The sequence below is a fragment of the Sminthopsis crassicaudata genome, chromosome 4, assembly GCF_048593235.1.
Source record: "Sminthopsis crassicaudata isolate SCR6 chromosome 4, ASM4859323v1, whole genome shotgun sequence".
Taxonomy (NCBI): domain Eukaryota; kingdom Metazoa; phylum Chordata; class Mammalia; order Dasyuromorphia; family Dasyuridae; genus Sminthopsis; species Sminthopsis crassicaudata.
This window is the reverse complement of record NC_133620.1, coordinates 313,785,829-313,806,878: the sequence shown is the minus strand read 5'-3', so window position 1 is coordinate 313,806,878 and position 21,050 is coordinate 313,785,829. Positions and strand designations below refer to the sequence as shown.

The following is a 21,050-nucleotide window of genomic DNA, read 5'->3' as shown; positions in this document are numbered from 1 at the left end:
ACAATCTCTTCTGGGCTTTTTTTGTGTTTTTGTTAGTGTACAGGATTCTTGGTATTGAATCTCCCTTCATTGATATGGACAAGCAATTAATTTGTAATTTAAAGTCATAATTACCTGGAGCAGTGCTGTGAGACTCAAAACAGAAACAAATCTTTGCTGATTTAGAAAACCAAAAATTGACATTATTTGTATTGTATTGTATTTTTATTTTGTTAGACATTCTTCAATTATGTTTTAATTTGGTTCAGCCACACTCAGGAAGTTTGTAGCCACATGGAGCCTAAGAGCTACGAGTCTGATACTTCTGACCTGGGACACTAAGGAACTGTGACCTTACCTATTGTATCAAGTTAGTAAGTGTAAGAGGTAGGTCTTAAATATAGTTTTCTCTAATCTGTACTTTATATTAGCTCTTATTAGATCCTACCTGTATGAATTGTAAAACAAAAAACAAAAAACAAAAACCTTTATTTTACCTGGTGGCCAGTTAATGCTGGAACCATTTGAGATTTTATCATTATCAGATTTGGCACGTGACCAGCTGTGGGGAACGGCAACAGGAGGGCTGGCTGGTGATTCACTGTTTTGGATTAAATCATACCGGCCATAAGAATCATCAATGGAGGACTTACCCGGAGGCCCAATGCTCAAGCCTCCAGGGATAGCACCTGTAGTGAGAAACAAAAACAGAAGAACCAAATAAACATGCTACACAAGTGATAAACCCCAAAGTCTATACTAAGGGCTCTGATTTGTACTATGCTAACCATAGAGTATACTAAGAAAGTGAAAAGATAGTACTGGCTCTCTAGATCACAGTTTAGTGGGTGAGACAATATGTAAATAGTTATGTATAAACAAGGATAAATGGGAGATAATCAATAGTGGGAGGATTCTAGTATCAGGGAAAAACCAGGAAAGATTTCTTAAAGAAGATGGGATTTAAGATGGAACTTGAAGGACCCAAGAGAAGACAGAAGTTAGAATAGAAGAGGAAGAACATTTTAAGCATGGGGGATAGCCAGCAAAAATTCATAGTCAGGAGATGCATTGTTTTATATCTTGTATAAAAATCACAATCCAGTATCACTGGGTAGCAGAATCTGTGACAAGGTATAAGGTGTAAGGAAATAGTGACCAGTTGATTTTATATTTGATTCTGGAGAGAGCAGTGAGACATTGATGGCAGCTCCAGAATAGAGAGTGCATAGAACCTCAAGTTAGGAAGACCTGAATCAAATCTGGTCTTGGATGCTTCCTAGCTGTGTAATCCTGAGCAAGTCACTTAACCTCTGCCTATCTTAGTTTTTGGCACCTATTCACAGGATATCAAATGAGATATTTGTTACATGTTTAGCACAGTGCCTGGAACCATAGACGTTTATATGTTTTATCCATTCCATGGCTTAATACTCTTGAGTTTCCTGGATGGGAGTAGAGATGACAGTCAGACCTGTAGTTTAGGAAGATCAATCTAACAGCTGAGTAGAGCATGGATTGTAGCATGGAGAGGGGAGAAAGGGCAGCCAACCAAGAGATTATTGTAGAGGTTCAGGTATGAAGTGATGAAGGCGTACAATGGGGCGGGGGCAGCGTTAGAGAAGAGAAGAGGCATGTAGGAGAGATATTACAAAGACAAAATTGACAGGAGTTGAAAACTGATTGGAAACAGGGGCTGAAAGTAAGGAGTTGAGGATGACATCTTGGTCAAGTGACTGGAAGGATGCTGGTTCATTTGATTGTAATAAGGAAGTTCAAAAGAAGGTTCTAGGGGAAAGATGAGACCAGTTTTAGACATGGCGAGTAAGATCTTAGGAGAAGTCTGAGGTTGTTAAAGGAGTTTCAAAATTTCTTGGAAGCAATCCAACTTGCTATTTTTTCCTACTTAATTCTAATTCTAATCATTTTTGCTGCGCATGCGCATGCACACACACACACTTCATTAAAATCTTATTCACTTAAAAGATTGCATGTCAAAATCAAATCTAAGTAACAGACATTTTTCATCCATTTGCTATTTCATAGTCTATAACAGTCATGTATCTCTTTTTGCTCTGCAATTTTGAGGGACTTGCTACAACCAGTATGTCATGATGAAAAATGCTCTCCGCCTCCATTAAAATTGAGATGGCATCTCAATATAGATTGAAGCTTACTAATTTTCCATTTCTTTCTTAAGTTTAAATTTTCTTTGATGAAATGACTAATATGGAAATGTTATACATGACTGTACATATATAACCTGTATCAGACTGCTTAAACTTCAGGGAATGGGGGCCAGGGACAGAGGGAGGGATGGAATTTGGAACTCAAAACATTAAAAAACAAACAAAAAACAAAACAAAACTCTGAATGTCGAAACTTTTTTATATGTAATTGGAGAAAAAATAAAATATTATTTGAGAAAACTTGTTACCTACTAAAGCATAGATCTGATTAAGTCACTCTCCTACTCAAGATAGTTTGTTATTAAAATCTTGGTTCACAATATCTTTTATATATTTCTTCTTCTCTTCACTCATGCAGCAACCAGACTCTAATTACCTCTTGCCTGTTAAAAAAAAAAAAAAGCCTCTTTTCCTTGCTTCAAGTTTCTAATACAATCCATCCTGCACTCAATTGCTCAGATCACTTTAGGAAATATGATTTTCCTAAAGAGCAAGTCTTATTCCCTCTAGGATCAAAAGTTCTCTGGCATTTATGCTCATCAAGAGGCTCGCACCTAAATTATTCTATATTGTATGTTCTTCCTCTCCACACATTAATTCACATAAATTAGCCTACCTACTACTCCTTGTGCACAAATCTCTACCTCTTGACTCTGTTATCTACACTGATTGTCTCTATGCCTAGAATATTTTCTCCCCTAACCTCTGCTTTTGGTTTCCTTGAAGACTTGGCTCAAATCATAGGATGCCTTTTCAGATGCCTCTTGTTACTGGTGAATTCCCCCTGGGATTACCTTCCACTTATTCTGTATGTATCTAGTAAGTACATAGTTATTTATATGTTTTATATGTCTTTATATTTATATTTATATGTCTTTATATTAATATGTCTTCCATTAGAATATAAGCTCCTCGAGGGCAGGGACTGTTTTTGCTTTTCTTTATCTCTCCAGCACTTCACAGGATACCAGCACTTTCTAAGTACTTAATAAATGCTTGTACGCTGACAACTGGAAAAGACTTTCTCTGCTTGGTTCTGCCCTTTAGAATCCCTCATTTCCTTCAGTCAGCTCCAGAGCCACTTTCTGCAGGAAGGCTTTCCTGATTTCCTCAATTCCTTGTATACTTTCCCCATCACCTTGTATTGATTTTGTATATATAAGAATATACATACATAAAATAAACACATATATGTATACAGATACATACATATATATACATATATATATATACACACATATATATACATATATATATATATGTATATATATATATATATATGCCTTTGATTTTTTAATCTTTCAGTTTAATTGGTGGTGGTAAAGATTTTTTTTTTTAATGAAATATCTCTAGGAAAAGCAGCCTGCTCTCTTTTAATACCCTTGCTAAAAATGTCATCAATGTGTACAGAGATAACTGAAATATATAAATTATTATGTAAGAGGAAGCAGGAATGAAGACTGGCCAATAGTTTTTATAATTTGTTAAAAAAAATTTTTTTTTGCTATTAATAAGGTCTGAATTTTTCCCATGCTTTTGATATCTTCTAAAATATTGCATATTTGATTTCTTCATATACTTTGTGATCTCCCAATGACATTGGTAACTGTGTCATCTCCAGAATAGATGACATTTCCAGATCCTTGGTTTAATCCAGTTGTTTTCACAATCTTTGTTTTAATTTTCCCTCTTCAACAAGCATGTCCAGGACTATGCTTATTATATAGTATACTTGCTGATCACTTTCAGTTTTCTCCTGTTTGTTGTCCTTCTACTTTCACTCTTAAATGTCCTTAGGGTGATTTTGGGTCTCTCAGCAAACTTTCTTAAATTGCTTTTATCTTTTATTACTGTTCATGATTTCCTGAGGCAACACTGCTCTACCATCTTTTTCTTCAAGCATCAACAATATATTTTATGCTATAAAGTGATGCTGTTTTTAGCTGTCATCTTGTTCTACTTATCTAGGAAATTAAAGGTTTGCATTTTTAAGCTCTTGATCATATTATTACCAATATATTTATATCAGTTAAGCTTCTATATGAAATTATTATAACCTGAATCTGTTTTTTTTAGATCCATTACTCACTTTCCCTTATTAGGAACTTGTCTGAATGGATGGGAACTAAGTTTTCAATTAATTTTTTTCATGATTTTCTAGCTTTGTCTGATTTTTAACAATTTTCTCTAATTAGTATCTTTAATTCAATCAGTAATCAACTGTCCATAATCAACTTAGACAATTGCTTTAGGAATGACTCCCACACGAGTTAATGAGTTATATTTTTTTTTATCTGTAAATACTTATAATCTTGGTTTTTTTGGTCTATTTTTTGGTTTATTTGGTGTTTATCATGTCTACTACTTACTGGTTCTTTTCTTGAATAAAATATTTTTAACATGTAGATATATGAGGTTTCTGTGTAGTTAATAAATCTTTGCCTTCTTTTTCATTTATTACTCCAAATCCATGTTTTACAATATCTAAATATTTACAATTTTTACATTGAAGTTACCAAATATCAAAGTGTGTGCTGTTGGTTTATAAATTACAATTATTTTTATGGTGGTATTTTTAAAAATGTTTATTATGAAAGCCAAGAAGTACCATGAAATAATGTTTCTTGATGCTTTGGGGTATATAATAAAATCCACATTGTCAATTCCTTTACAGGCTTTTTCAATGAAAGGACTTTCTGGAGCCTTTCTTCCATTTAGTCATGACACTCTTATTTCCTCAGGTTTTGCTTATAGTGAGAACATGAAGATTGATATGAATACTTTTTTTCACTCAATAGTATTTTATTTTTTCCAATTATGATTCAATTCTTATAGTCAAATGGATATTCACTGATTACTGGACAACAGATCTCACATTTAAAGTTTATAAAGATCATGGGATTTTTAGCATCTTTGGCAACTCTGTCAACATCACTGTGATCATAAAGGACTGAGGACTACTTTGTATTTTTGTTTCTTGGGTTGTCATGGCCAAAGAATTGATTAGCCTTCTTTATTGAGCTTTTTGTACTTACTTTATAAGGCTGATTGCATGGTAGATTTGATTTGATGCTTGGATAGTTCTGGAACCCTTCCTATTAGGGTACAACCTGTGAGAGCTTATGCTCTACTGGTGACATAGCCTTAGAAAACTCAGGGTCACTTCTATGCTATGATAAGGTCCTGAATTTATAACTTTTTGGAAGCATATATAACAATAATAATAAAAACCACACACATTTCTGATGAAACATACCATGCTTGCTAGGGTTCTGATCAAGTGGAGAAGCAGCACTGGATAAATTATCCATTGAATTGGGGTGAGTCCACTGAGGAAGGCGAGACTGAGACTGAGAAGTGTCCTTCACTGATAAACCACCAGTAATGTCCATGCTGTTTACATTCATGTTTGGGTTCAGTCCAGCTGTAATCGAAAGTATATTATAAATATCTCCTATAAAGAGAAAATCTGAATTTGAAATTATCTTAGTTTTATTTTAAATTTTTTTGGGGAATACTTCATGGTTTCAATTCAAATCTATAATTGATAAAAAAAAGAAATTGAATAAGGACTACTTAAGTTTTACCTGTAGCTTCACTCAATGGAATTAAATTGTAAATATGTTCATTCTTTTCAACATTCATAACCTTAACATCTAAGGTTAACCCTAATAAACATCTTCTGTTACCAGGATGATACATTTTTAGAAAAACAAATACTGAAAATGTAGAATTATTTTTAACATTCTTTTTTCTGATTTGTTTTCAACATTTACTTTTATAAGATTTTGATTTACTTTTTTTTCCTCCTCTTTTTCCCCCCCACCTTCTCCCCAAGATGGCAAGCAATATGATATAGATTGTACCTGTGCAATCATATTAAACACATTTTCAAATACATAGAATTTTTAAAATTACAAATAATGCTTTATTATTAAAAATAAGACAGTGTTGTTAAAGAATACTTATATAGCACTTACTATTTGCCAGACACTGTGCTAGACTTATCTTCTTTGATTCTCACAATAAACCTGAGATATTAGTATGCTTATTATCTCCGTTTTACAGTTGAGAAAATTATTCAAAAAAGGTGACTTGCTGAAGGTCACAAAGCTATTATCTCTCTCTCTCTCTCTTTTTTTTTTAAGGGTGTGGAAAACCTTTTATTAATTTTATAATTATAATTATACATTTTTTGACAGTATGCATGAGTAATTTTTTTATAACATTATCCCTTGTATTCATTTTTCCAGATTTTCCCCTCCCTCCCTCTACTCCCTCCCCTAGATGACAGGCAATCTCATACATTTTACATATGTTACAGTATAACCTAGATATAATATATGTGTGTAAATCCAATTTTCTTGTTACACGTTAAGTCAAATACACAGAATTCTTAAGACAGAATGGAATTGTGCTAGTTACCTACAGGTAGCTTATATAATTGGATCCAGGAAAACAACTTTTGTAGAGCTAGACATCCTGACCAACTGCCACCTACTGGGCAGGCAACCCACTTTAGGTGAAACACCAAAATACTCAGAGTAAGAGACAGTTTGTGATAGGCAAGTCAAATTACTATCACCTTTGTTGAGATCTGGATGTAGACACCCCAGGACTCTGAACCCAAGAGCCTTGGGGAATAGCAGTGCCTCTCGGACCACTGGTCATGCTCCATCACTGAAGAGAAAAATCATTTCAGGATATATATCCAACTGTCTCACCATCATCAATACCAAATGCTGACCCTCTGTCACCAAAGTGCAGATAAGACTAAAAACCCTGGAGTGATAGCATAAGGCCCACAGAACCATCATCCTGAAAAGTAAGTCTTGTTGGAGATATGACTTGGTAAGTGCTTTCATGAACACTTAAAGACAAGGTTATTTTCTTCCTAGAAATGAAGGTTCCTCCCACCAAATTCATTCGCACTGTCAAATGGTCCAATACCAAAAAATTGATGTGATTTTAACAGAGATAATTACATTAAAGATACTGCATTATGATAAGGATGATTGGACCTTTTAGGAAGTAGCTGGTGGCACAGTGGATAAAACGTTGGGCTTGGAATGAGGAAGACCTGAGTTTAAATTTGGTTTGAGAAATAATTTCCTAAGTTGTAGGAGTCTAAGTAAGTCACTTAACATCTGCTTGCCTCAGTTTCCTTAACTGTAAAATGGGAAATAAAAATAGCACCTACCTCAAAGTTCTTGTGAGGATCAAATTAAATATTTGTAAAAGTGTTTGGCATAATGTCTAGCAAATAGACATTTCCTTTCCATCTGGCTTGTGGCTTTGAAGCCTTATGTGAGCTTCTTAAAATCAGGGACAATTCTACTTTGCTTTGCATACAGTAAACATTAAATACATGCTTTTTCATTCACTTATTCCTTTATTTACTCATACATCTAGCTTCTAGAAAGTAGGGAGAGATGTCAAGTTAGAAGAAGAGCTTTAAAAGTGTAAGAGCAAACATCCGCAAGCAGTCTAAATATAAATGATAGTTTTCATCAATTGGGGATTGGCTGAGTAAGTTGTGGTATATGAATGTTATGGAATGTTATTGTTTTGTGGGAATTGACCAATAGGATGATTTCAGAAAGGCCTGGAGAGACTTACATGAACTGATGCTCAGTGAAATGAGCAGGACCAGGAGATCGTTGTATACTTCAACAACAACAATACTGTGTGATGATCAATTCTGATGGATGTGGCCATTTTCAACAAGGAACCAAATCAATTCCAATAAAGCAGTAATGAACTGAACCAGCTACACCCAGCAAAAGAGCTCTAGGAGATGATTATGAACCACTACATAGAATTCCCAATCCCTCTAATTTTGTCCACCTGCATTTTGGATTTCCTTCACAGGCTAATTGTATACTAAGAGATGTAAATGTTCTACAAATTCTAGGCAGAACACTATTCTATAAGAGAGAAAATCATTCTCTATCAATGCTCTATCAATCAATGTTCTATCAAATATGCCATCTAGTTGCCCCAGTAGGCTATATTTTTAAAAAGAATAAATCTGTTTGCCAAAGATTGAGAACAAGAACTTAAGGATACAGGCAACACTGTCCCATCATTGTGTGTCTGTCTCTAAGGAAGTTACATTTCTTATAGGATTTCAGTTTTTTAATCTATAAATTGAAAGGATCAGACTGGATCATTGCTGTGAACGCTTTAGTTTCAAACTATATAAGTTGGTCTCCTTTAACATAACTTGATAAAACCAACTGTTCTGTTCACCTCAATGAAACAGAAAATAACATTTTCAAGTGAAGCAAAGGAAGGAAGAATAGGCTATAAATGTAAAATGTAAAAAATACTATATATTCAGCATATCTAGATTTTAGCAAAGCATAAGGTCACTCATTTTAACCTCATGAAAATCCCCAAGGGGCAACAAATAAAATAGGCAAGTTAGTCTTAAGTTTGATAGTAATACTTATTGTTTCTTGAACAAGCTGTGAATTTTTCTGTCTCTGTCTTTGAGCTATTTCCTTTATTAAGAATTCCTCCAGTTTCTGTGATTGGTTTCTCTCTTTTTGCTAAGGGCCAGTTCCTTTGAATTTTCTGATTGCTTTCTGGTTTTTACTATCAGAAACAACTTTACCCTCACTATACTTAGATATCTTTCAGAGATTATAGGATATAGAACTAGAAAGGTCCTTAGACAATCATCTAGAGATGAAATTATTTTTTTAAATAGCTTTTTTTTTAATTTTCAAAATATATGCAGTTAGTTTTAAACATTCACCATTGCACAATCTTGTGTTCTAAATTTTTCTCCCTCCTTTTTCCCACTCTCTCTCCTAGATAGCAAGTAATCCAATATATATATATATATATATATATATATATATATATATATGTTAAGCATGTGCAAATCTTCTATACATTATTTCCACAATTATCATGCTGCACAAGAATGAGAAAGAAAACGAAAAGCAAGCAAACAACAAAAAAGGTGAAAATAACTATATTGTGACCCACACTCAGCCCCCTCTTTCTGGATGCGGATGGCTCTATCATAAATGTATTGGAATTGGCCTGAATCATAGAGGTGAAATTCTTAAGTTGGGATCCCTAAATTTGTTTTTAGAAAAGATTTTGATAACTCTAATACAACGCAATTTTTTTTAAAGTAAAGAAATTTATGAGCAAGAAAGTTATTTAAAAACTTCTTTCCAAAAGGCTGAGACACTCTCCCATAAATATACACAGGACATTTAAAGTACAAATTTAAACTGCAAAAGGAATAAGGCACATGTATAGAGAATACAAGTCAAGGTATAAGTTACAACTCCTGGTTATAGTATCCTCATGAAGTTTCCCAGAGATATAGCTCTTTTGAGCTTTGAGGGTTGGTGTTTTGTTGAGTTCATGGTCACTCTTCTTTCTGACACTAAAAATCAGTGGCCTTTTTTATGAATGCTTATTATTCCTTGGCTACATTTTTTTTTAAAATAACTATTCTAGTCTTTCTAAAGACAGTTAATGTTGGGAAGAGGCGACAGAGGAAGAACAAAGAGGAGTAGAAGGAGGGTGGTATAGAGATTATAGACCTGGTGTCTCTAGGAAATCAGCTGGAGTCCTTTTGGCAAAGTCCAGGATCACAAATTCTGGACAGTTATTTAGTAACTTGGGGGAACTTTTTCAATGCTTTTCTAGTGCCTTATACTAAAGTTCAGAACAATAATTGTTGCATAATTCATATCTAATTGGAGGATACAGATTTACTGGCTGCCAGAATCTTAGACAAGTCAGAGGATGGACCTAGAGATTGGATATCAACATTACAAAGGCTCTGGCTTTTGGCACAACTATTGTATTGCCAAAGGAATACAAGATGAGTACATCAATTTCATGCATGACAAGTCATACCAGTTTGATGTGCTTCTGAAAATGCAGTGTCTGATAAGAGTTTAAAACAGCCTTTTCTGAGGTCCTTTGACCATATCTCATATTTTACTAAAAAAATTTGAAACTCCTCTTTCATATTAATTTTACACTCAAGATCACCTCAAGTTGTCTCCCTTTATTCTCTTTATTCCAGTGTCAGATGCCAATACCAACACCTCTAATTGTGCTTCAGATCCCCTTTTTTTCCTAGCTCTCCTGGAAGCTTGTTCTGTTAAGCATCTCTTTTTAACTCGACTTTTAATTTCTTCTTTTCTACCTGCAGCTTTCTCACTGATGACACCCGTTAGTATTGCCTCCCATCCTTACAGAACCTTTCCATCTGACTTACCTTTTATCTCAGTTCCCCTTTGCAGTGAAAATCCTAGGGAAAAGCTTGTCTGCACTCATTGTCCCCACTTTTTTCTTTTCCCTCAATTCTTAATTCCAAGATTGGTTCTATCCCTATTTTCCAATGGAAACTGCTCTTCTCAAGAATAAATAATAATTTATTGTTTTCGATACTACTTTTCTAGTATTTATAATAGGAATAAGTGTTATATTTTGTCAAAACTTTTTTTCTGCATCTATGACTCTTGTTTTTGTTATTGATATGGCAGTGTTTGTCACAGCTGTTTATCTCTCTAAATATTCTCTCTTGTTTTTTTGTGACCCAGAGCTCTACTGCTTTTGATCCCTACCTATGTGATCCTTCTCATTCTCTTCATCTATATCATTCCTCTTTGATTCTGTATGACTCTAACCTAAGGTTTTGTCTTGGGTCTTTTCTTCTTTCTATAATTTTTTTTCCTGGAAATTTTATTACCTTTCATGGATTAAACTATGATTTTTCTGCAGACAACTCCCAAATGTACATATCCAGTCATCACTTTTCCATCTCTGGCTCTGGACCTCTACCTGCTTGATAATGCTGCCTGAATGTTGCATAGGGATTTAAAATTTAGCATTTTTGCCTCAAACCTTTCTACCTATTTGCTTTTTTTCCCTGAAGTCACTATCATTCTTCTAGTAACCCATGTACTCAACCTAGTAGTTATCTATGACCTTTTGCTCTTTTCCATGGCCCATATTAGAGTGGCTGAATCTTGCTGTTTCTCCCTTGACTATATTTTTCTCATATATTCCCCTTCTCACCAATTACACTGCACTCACTTTGTTTTAGGCCTTCACCATCCCTCATTAGTACTAAAGAAAGTCACTTGTCTCCCAGCCTTTAGTCCCCTCTGTAATGCATATTCTACATAACCAGACTGGCACTACTAATGCACAGACTACATCACTCTCCAATTTAAAAACCTTTGGAAGCTCACTGTGCCCTCTAAGATACTATAAAAATGTCTCTTCATAATTTGGCTCTGGTTTTCCTTACAGGATAATTATATATCACTCTCTGTTACATACTCTATGGTCATCCAAATAAACTGGTCACTTTTGCTTTTCCAGGTTTATAACATTCCATATCCTATCATTATGCTTTTATACAGGCAATTTCACTGGCCTAGAATATTCTTTTCCGTATCCACTTTTGGAACCCAATGCTTATTTCAAAAGTCAGTTGATGAACCATCTAATCAGGAGGTTTTCCCAAATTCCCCTAGTTTTTATGGTCTGTTAATTTTGTATGCATTTTGCTTTTATTCTTTTGTGTATATTTCTCTCAAATAATATAATCTCTATTATGATTAGAACTATTTTATTTTGAAGTTCCATTATATAGAACATAGTAGATCTTAAATCATTGTTCATATAATTTGGACAATGGAAAAAAATGAGATTCAAAGTCAAGAAACATGTTTAATTAAGATAGAAGATTCTTTCTTAGAAGTAGCTGGGAGGTTCTATGACTCCAAGGTTTTGTTTATCTGGGAAGTTGAATCCACAGGGAAGGCTGTGGGGCATCAGCTTTTCCCCTGATAGGAGAACAGTTGGATCTTTTTCCAGAAGAAAGAATAGGAAATTAAGAAAATTAAAAGGGGAGCTATCATATGGCATTTTGTTTAAGATGTTTTATGAGAACACCTTTAATGATAAATCATTTTGCTTTTGACAGAACTTTCTTATATAGAGTCAAAATGTAACTTCTTATAATTTATACACACTGGTTCTAGTTATTCTCTCCAAATAAATCACACAAAATAAATCTAGTTTCTCTCCCCATTCTTCTTTGATAATAAAGATCATGTCAAATTAAAGTCTATCATTTCTGAGATCCACTAACTCCCCACATTTATGAAAACTACATTAGTATCTGCCTAACTCCAATCTTCTGGCATTTTTATTATTCTCTATGATTCTTCAAAGGGTACTGGCAACAAGTAAGTAGTCACACCTACAAGTTCTTTAGTAGTTAGCAACATTTAGGCCAGGAAACTTGAAAGTGTTTAGAACTGTTAGATGCCCTCTGTGGGCTTCAATTTACTTTTACTCATGTTCACTGTATTTAGTCTGAATATCATTTTCCTTGACAGAGGATATAAAGGCTGTCTACATAAAAGGATAAAGGAATAGAGAGAATCCACATCAGATTTTCAGCTTACAAGAATAGGTAATATTTTGCCTTATAGGATTTAAATCCAAAGAGATCTATACAGTCTGAAGTAATGGTCCAAATCTAATTAGATAAAATTGAAGAGCAACATTCTCTTTTCAAGGAGTTCACAGTTTATTGGGAAAGACAACCAAATTATATACAGGTCAAAATGGAGATAACCAAAGGAATTAGTCCCACTTTAATTCTCCCCACTTATATCCCACAAATTCTAATGGGAGGATTGGGAAAGGCTTCCTGTAAAAAATAGGATTTTAGATGGGACTTGGAGGAAACAAGGGAATTTAGAAGACAAAGATGAGAGAGGACAAATGTCCAAATATGGACATAGCAAGTGAAAATGCTCAGAGTTGAGGGATAGAAGGTTTAGTGAGAGCAACAAGGAGATGGCCAATTTTACTGGATATCAGAGTAAGGGGAGGTAAATCTATAGGGTGTAAGAAAACTGGAAAAGTAGGAAGGGACCAGATTACGGAGGTTTTAAAAGCCATTATGGAATTTAAAATATGATCCTAGAGGCAAATGGGAGCCACTAGAGTTTATTGAATGGAATATGTATGTATGAGGATGACATGGTCCAACTTGTACTTTAGGAAGATCATTGACAGCTGAGAGGAGGATGGATGGAAATGGGGGAAATTTGAGACAGGGAGACTAACCAGCAGGCTATTGCAATAGTCTAGGTTGGTGGCAGTGACTGATGAGAGAAGTCATATGAGAGATGTTACAATAGAACTTAACAATTGATTGAATATGGGTGAGAGAATAAGAAATTGAGGTTGACATTTAGGATGTAATCCAGAGTGCTATTCCTCCCAGTCAATAGAGAAGTTAGAGAGGATAGGATTAAGCACGTATCATCTCATTTGATCCTCACAACAAATAGGGGCTTTTGTTGTGTAGTTGTTAGTCTTGCCTGATTATTCGTAATGCCATTTGGGTTTTCTTAGCAATGATATTGCAATGGTTTGTCATTTACTTCTCTAGCTCATTTTAAATATCAGGAAACTAAGGCAAACAGGGTTAAATACCTTAACTAGACTCATACACCTGGTAAGTGTCTGAGGCCAGATTTGAACTCAGGAAGATGAGTATTTCTGACTCAAGGCCTGGTACTCTATCCACTGTACTACCTAGCTGCCTTAAGATGCTATTATGCTCAATTCACAAAAGAAAAAAAACAAAAAACAAAAAGAGGCTCAAAGGTGGTAAGTGATCTGCCCAGGGTCACAGTAGGAGTTGTTTGAGAAAAGTTTCTACTCAGGTCTTCCTGGTATGTAGCTAAGAGGCTTATAATACCATCTTTGCAAAAATTTATTTAGAATCCCAACCATAAAGAATAAAATAACCATGTATTCTTCAACATGAATTAAATGACAAATTGGTTCTAAAGAATAGTTTAATTTTGGAACCCGGAGTTACTAATTCTACCTTGGCTGTTATCAGTTAAAGTACTTAGTAAATCTTAATATATTTCTTAGAGCTGAATTCTGGCAACTGGCTCATGTCCAAAGATATTATACAAAATTCAAACAGCCAAAAAAAGGCTATGCCAACAACTCTAGCAACTGGTTGGGAAATAACAATTAACAAAAATAATTTTCTAATCTAATTGTGGCATCCAACATATAGTTTCCTATCCAAGAATTTGACTGTAGAAGTATAAAGTAAAGATGCTAGGAAAAGGTTAATAAATTTAGGCAGTGGGAGAAAAAAAGCTTTAAAAATTAGATAAGTCTTGAGCTAGGAAAATACTTGTTAAACAGATAAATCCTCCAGTCTTAGTAAAATATTTTCAATTTTATAATGCTGCTTATAGAATTAAAACTTAACTTGCTTGTATTCACAGTCCTCATTAAAACTTCTTTTGTTTCAAAATCAAGGTGCTTACCGAGACTTGGGTAAGGAGCAAAGGTGTTCATTGAAGACGGTTGCTCTTTGGTCTGCAGGTCAGGTAGGCCGGGACCCTGGGGATGGGGTGAAAAGCTCTCCATGGCTGATTTGCCTGCAGAGGGGTGCAAAGAGAGATGTGGAGGGGGAGGCTGCTGCTGTTTCATTAGCAAGGCCTGGGCCAGCTGGCGCTGGTGCTGCTGGATTTGCTGCTGCATGTTATTGATTGTACGTGCAACCTGGAAAGAGAAAAACAGAAAAAGAATTTTAGTAATTTAAGAATAATTTAGTAATTTTATTATTTTCAGCTAGAAGACTTTTCATTCTTTTGAGCTAAAATGCTTACTTTGCTTATCTTTCACTATAGTTGTATGACATACAATATTAGATATGCAATCTTTTACATTTATCAGATAACAGCTACTTTTTTTTTTTTTGCTTAGGAGCAAGTAATTATTTTATTATCTGAAATTTTTTATGCCAGTAGACATTATAGATAAATGCTCAAGAAGATATCAAAAAATTTAATCAGGGAGTAAATACTTACTTGCTGCTCTTGTTGTCTCATCGGTCCGGAAACATTACGCTGGGCCTGTAACATCTGCTGCTGGATTTGTAAACGTTGGTATGCCTGTTGATAGAAAAATGAGAGTATAATGATCATATAAAAGTCACTGAATGGCTCAATTTCTGCTGCTGAGTAAAAAAAATTCCCAGCATACTTGGATTCCTCACAGTAGACATTATTATATTGTTAAAGTATATTTTCTGGCACAATACAATTAAAAAAAAATCTTATTAAAAAATTGAATACACTAAAAAACTTTGGGTAATTCTACTAATATCCCTATATTTAATGTTATTCAGTTAAGGATGATGTCAAAATCTGCTTGATTAATACAAATTAAGTATTGAAAAAGTGAGGAAAAGCAAATAAAATAATATTTATTTTAAGAGTCATTCAGGCTAAAGTTGTTTCAAATGACTCAAACAACTTGGCACAACGTTAGCATTAGGTTGTCCCAGATAAACAGAGACTGTGCTAAAAATTATAAAAGATTATAAATAATAAAAGTTCATAAGATCATTTTAACATGCATCACTGGGAGCTCAACCTAAGAGAAATATAGTACAAATTACAGGCGGACTCTTTTAAAATTGAGAAGCTATTAATCAAGCACTGATTAAAATACTCTTAGTATTGTCCCTCTGTATACTAGATGTTTGGGAAGATTTCCTTATGGTGCCATTTTCTTTTATCATTAAACAAATTTTTAAAATTTTTAATAAAAAAAATTTAATTTTTAATAAAAAAAAAACCTGTGAATGTTTTCCTTTAGCACAAAGGATATTTTCCTTTTCCTTAACACAAAACTTAGCTATGTAAAGAGTAAAAGTCAACTTTATTACTAAAAGTGGGTGATAAAATAAATTCCTTACTGGATAGAATAGGTCAGTGGTCAAAATTATAAATAATTTAAAAAGCTATTTTAGTTAGTTTTATACAGTGCTTTAGATATACAAAGTACTTTACATATATTATTTCATTTGATCCTCACAACAACCCTGTGAGGTAGGTGCTATAATGATTTCCATTTTACCAGTGAGTAAACTGAGGCTGAAGAAAGTTAAGTGACTTGCCCAGGGACATATAACTTAAGTATCTATGTAACAGAATTTGAACCCAAGCCTGACTTCCTGATTCTGAGCCCAGTGCTCTATTGTGAAACCTAGTTAGTTTGATACTATTAATACATTATCATTATAAGGAGTGAATCTTTCTCCTTCAAGCACCAAACTTAAACTTTGGATAATTTTGGACAAAAATCATTCAAGTATGCACATATGTTCTTTATGGACTATAATTAAATCTTTTGTTGGATACTTGGTTATTATGACTATCAATTACTTTACTATCCTGAAATACAATGTCTTTAGGAATTACTGATGATTATAGGGCTCTATAATGCCTAAATCACTATGAATTGCTACAAACTGCTAATTTTTTAAAAAACTTTTGTCTGCTTTTTATGTATCTTTTAAGTACATTGTCTAATATTTGATTCTTATTTCCTACTTGCACACTAGCTGACTATAATTATTAAAATTGAATCTAAAATGAAAGTTACTCTTCTGTGCTTGAGGGAGTTCTCCTATAAGCATAGCAATAAAAACTTTAATGATTGCATTTTGTAAGTTCAGAAGCCTTTTTATACTTCCTTCCTGATACTTGTCATGCTCCATAATTGACGATGCCAAGTAAATTACTTCCAGAAAAAAAAGAAGTATCATGTTTTTGATAGTAAATAAGTATGGTCTTTCATTCTGCATCAATAAAATCACTGTATATACAATATAGAGTTATAATAGAAAATATAACCCACTAATAAGACCAACCTTACCAATGTGTGATAACTTATTTTTATGATAATTGTTTTTAAAAAGTAGGGAAATGTGAACATTACACTACTCTATGACAAAAGATAACCTGTCATATGTGTTTATCAATATATGTCTAGCTAACATGGACTAATAATTTAAATTTAGTTGCTTGTTTGAGGAGTATGTGAAAAAACAAAGCATTGGATAAGTGTCCAAAAAAAAAAAAAAAAAAAAAAACCAAAACACTTTCCTTTTGTTCTTTAAGTCTATTCTACTGTCTGCATGTTTATTAACTCACCAGCTGCAGTTGATAGAGCTGGTTCAACATCGTCATATGCTGAGGATTAATTGGCGAGGTTAATAGTGCAGGGTTGAGACCAATGTTTTTTGCTGCAAACTGCAAAAGCTGTGCTTGAACCTACATAATAGAAAACACTAGTCACTGAATGTTGTATATTTATTAAAGCAAATTTTAAAGAGTTATGGATTATTAATAAAGTATACTTAAATTCATTTTGAGTTAAAATTCAAGGGAAAATTTTAAAATGGGGCAAAAAATGCCTATCAATACTAATATTTTATCTGTATTTCTGAAGCAGGCCAAAAAATTCTTTTAAAAGTGTCAGTTAAATAAGATAAATGAAATGAAAAGAATTCCAGGGTTTTATTTCATATCCAGCAAATTGGCAAAAATAACAAAAGATGGAAATAGCCAATATCAAAGGGACTATGGGAAGATACATTAATATGTTGTTGGTGGAGCTGTGCACTGGTCCAAACAATCTGAGAAGTAATTGAGAACTATGCCCAGGTATATTAGTACACTAAACTTTGATTCAACAATTCAAAAATTCTACTGAGTCTATATTCCAAAGTTTTCAAAGAAAGAGAAAAAGGATCCACATATGAGAAAATATTTACAGATGATTTCAGAAGAATCTAGGAATATTCTAAGTTTATTGTAATGAGAAACAATTGGAAAACTTTAGAACTAGATCAAACCATTATTTCAGCCATAATTTCAGTGGATTAATGATGAAGAAAGATGTCTGTCTTCTGATAGGAAAATGATCAATTCATATGAAGAATGAGATACACATTTTTGGACATAATAGTTCTTTGTGTTGCTTAAATATACATATTTGTTAAGAGGTTTTGCTTTTATTTTTCTCAGTGATAGAGATATGCAGAGGTGAGAGTAAGAAAAAACAAATGTTTGATAATAATAAAAAAAAAGATTTCAAGAAAGCTGGTGCAAATTAGAACTACATTTAATAAATGGCTAAAATTCAGTGGTCCTCAAACTTTTAAAATAGGGGGCCAGTTCACTGTTCCTCAGACTGCTGGAGGGCTGGACTATAGTAAAAACAAAAACTCACACTCTATCTCTGCCCCTCAGCCCATTTGCCATAACCAGGCAGGCCATATAAATGTACTCAGAAGGCTGCATGTGGCCCGTGGGCCGTAGTTTGAGAACCCTTGGTATGTACACTCTAACTTAAGAGAGCCATTCCTAAACATGTATCCCAAGGAAGTCAAGGAGAAATGAAAATCCTATAGATACTAAAATATTTATGGAAGCACCTTTTGTATTAGCAAAGAACTAGAAATAAAATGGATGCTTACCAATGAAGAAATGGCAAAACAACTTATGATATAGAAATAATGGAATATAATTGTTAATTCATAGAGAGTGAGGCAAGCAATACCAGGAAAAAAAAAATGTAATCATATACATTATATGCATGTGTATGTCTACATAATAGAAATGAAAGAATATCTTCCCTCTCTCACCTACCCCTAATACTAAATGTTGAGTGATTATAATGATCAAACTTAGACCCAGAGAAGACACTCTTTCCTTTCACTGAAAAGATGAGAGACTATGAATGTGGAATATTACATTTATTAGTCAATGTGTTTTAGTCAGTTTTATAGAACTGTGCCCCGCCCCCCCCTCCCCCCCCGCTCATTTTTAAATCTTTGCCACAAGAGATGCCATAGCTCACTGTATAGATGAGGGAGATGATTTTTAAAGAAATGAATGTGTTGTAAAAATAAAAATTAATAAAAATATAATTTTTATATATTTTTTAAAATAAAAGACTAATGATAATAGAATTGTAGGATACTGGATTACTCATATCAATAACTGGTTTCTAATTAATACTTACTACTATCTGTAAGGCATTATGCTAGAAGAGGTACTGCCCTCTGCCCTTAACAGGAGATACTCTACTAATGAAATACAACATTTAAATAGATAAGCATATGTAAAATTTCTTATGGAAGGAAAGAACATAACTAAGAAGAGGAAGAAAAGTTTTCTAAAGAGGTTATAGATGAGCCTTGAGAGAAACTAGGGATTATAAGAGATGAAAGTGAAAGAAGAAAGGAAGAAAGGAAAGAATGAAGAAGGAAAAAAGGAAGGAAGGGCATTCCAATAATACAGATAAGTCTCAAATTAAGGTATGAAAATGGGAGATGGAATGTTAAGTTTGGGGAATAGAAAGCAGGGGAAAAGAAAGCGGGCTGATTTAGTTGAAATATATAGCATATAGCAGGGAGTAATGTGAATAAACCTGAAAAGGTGACACAATAATTGAAATGATTTGCTCAGGAAGCAAGATTTTTCTTCTGGGAAGAAGGTTCTTGAGCAGGGAAGTAACATGACCAGATTTGTGGTTTTAAAAAGAAGAAAATAAACTGTATTTAAATGAAACTATAATAATGTGGGGAATCTGAATTATCATATACTACCCTTTTGTGAATGGAAAGAAATTATTTCTTCCAGAGCACTAAAAAAGTTTTTTCCTTAATGAGTCAGTCAGTCATCAAGCATTTATTAAGCAGTTATTAGGTGACAGGCATTGGGCTAAGTGCTGGGCATACAAACAAAGGCAAAATTAGTCCCTATTCTCAAAGAGTTTCTAGTTTAATGAGGGAGACAACATGAAAATCACTATGGACAATCAATATGCCTACAGGATAAATTGGAGATAGTTTCAGAGAGAAGCCACTAAGATTATGGAAGACTGGGGAAAGCTTTTTATAGGAGGTGGGAATTTAGCTGAGACTTGAAGGAAGCCAGTGAAGTCAGGAGGCAGAGATGAGGAACAAACAATCTAATGGATCTAAGAGGATTACTTGAAAGACAGTGTTAGCATTAAAAAAAAAAAAAAAAAAAAAAAAAATTCAAGGGTTTCTTTTTTATCTAGCAACCCTAAACTCCTTAGCTCTAAATACTCTTAAGAGCAACTAGAAACAACCTTTAGTGGAAAATCTGGTGAGATATTATTATTTGGAATTTAACAGAATCAGTGAACTCTCAAATACATGATACTACATTACAAAATTCACACTGTAATGTGCCAGACATATGTAAACTATTATACAAAAGAATTACACAACTACAACTTCAAATGACTCAAACTTATCTTGATAACAACAATTAAAAGGAACCAAAGGATTTAGTGCTAATAATGCCATCTAGAATCAGAGAGTTGGATGCAAACTCTGAGGTCATCTAGTCCTTTCTCATCCTGTTACAGATGAAGAAGCAGGCCCAAAAGAAGCTATGTGACTTGCCCAAGTATCACCTAGCTGAAACAGACAACAGTGGGAATCTATGAAGTACATATGACATATCTTTTTGTTTTACCCACAGCTTCTCTGTACTCTTCTACAGCTATTAAATGATGATGATGGACAGAGGGGCCTCTGGGCCAGGGTCAGAGAATTGCTCTGGGAAGGAAGACTTAATTCTTTTTCTGATACTTAGCTCTAATGACCCTGGGCAAATCACTTAACTTCTAAGTGACTTGGTCCTTCCCGTGATTTATCTACTTCAGTTAGAATAGATAAGGAAAATGACTGGAAATTTCCCTTCCTTTAATTCCTTTATCCTCACTTATATAGCAAGAGCAATTCTTCATTTGGTCATTTTACCACAACTCTTCATCCTCAAAGATGCAACTCTGGTATATTCCAATGGCCACATAATAGACTATTTTTCATGAAAGACCAAGGTAAAGTTTGGTCCTTGACAAATACATTTTGAATCTTTTTTTCTCCCACATTCCCCTATTTTCTCCAGCTGTTCTGAATAACTTATGACTAATTTTTCTTCTCCACTT

At 33.8% G+C, this 21,050-nt stretch overlaps 1 protein-coding gene across 9 annotated transcripts in view; it reads right to left on the bottom strand.

Moving 5' to 3' along the window:
- TNRC6C (trinucleotide repeat containing adaptor 6C) overlaps positions 1-21,050 on the bottom strand; it is a 218,968-nt gene that overhangs the window by 19,820 nt on the left and 178,098 nt on the right. For 8 of the 9 annotated variants that reach the window (XM_074260237.1, XM_074260240.1, XM_074260236.1 and 5 more), the window contains 5 exons: positions 17,213-17,332; positions 15,080-15,163; positions 14,534-14,771; positions 5,425-5,592; positions 477-668 (listed from right to left, as the gene is read on the bottom strand). In XM_074260237.1, the coding sequence (XP_074116338.1) occupies positions 477-668; positions 5,425-5,592; positions 14,534-14,771; positions 15,080-15,163; positions 17,213-17,332 (802 nt within the window). The remainder of the gene's footprint in view (positions 1-476; positions 669-5,424; positions 5,593-14,533; positions 14,772-15,079; positions 15,164-17,212; positions 17,333-21,050) is intronic. The other variant, XM_074260241.1, reaches the window with a different exon arrangement.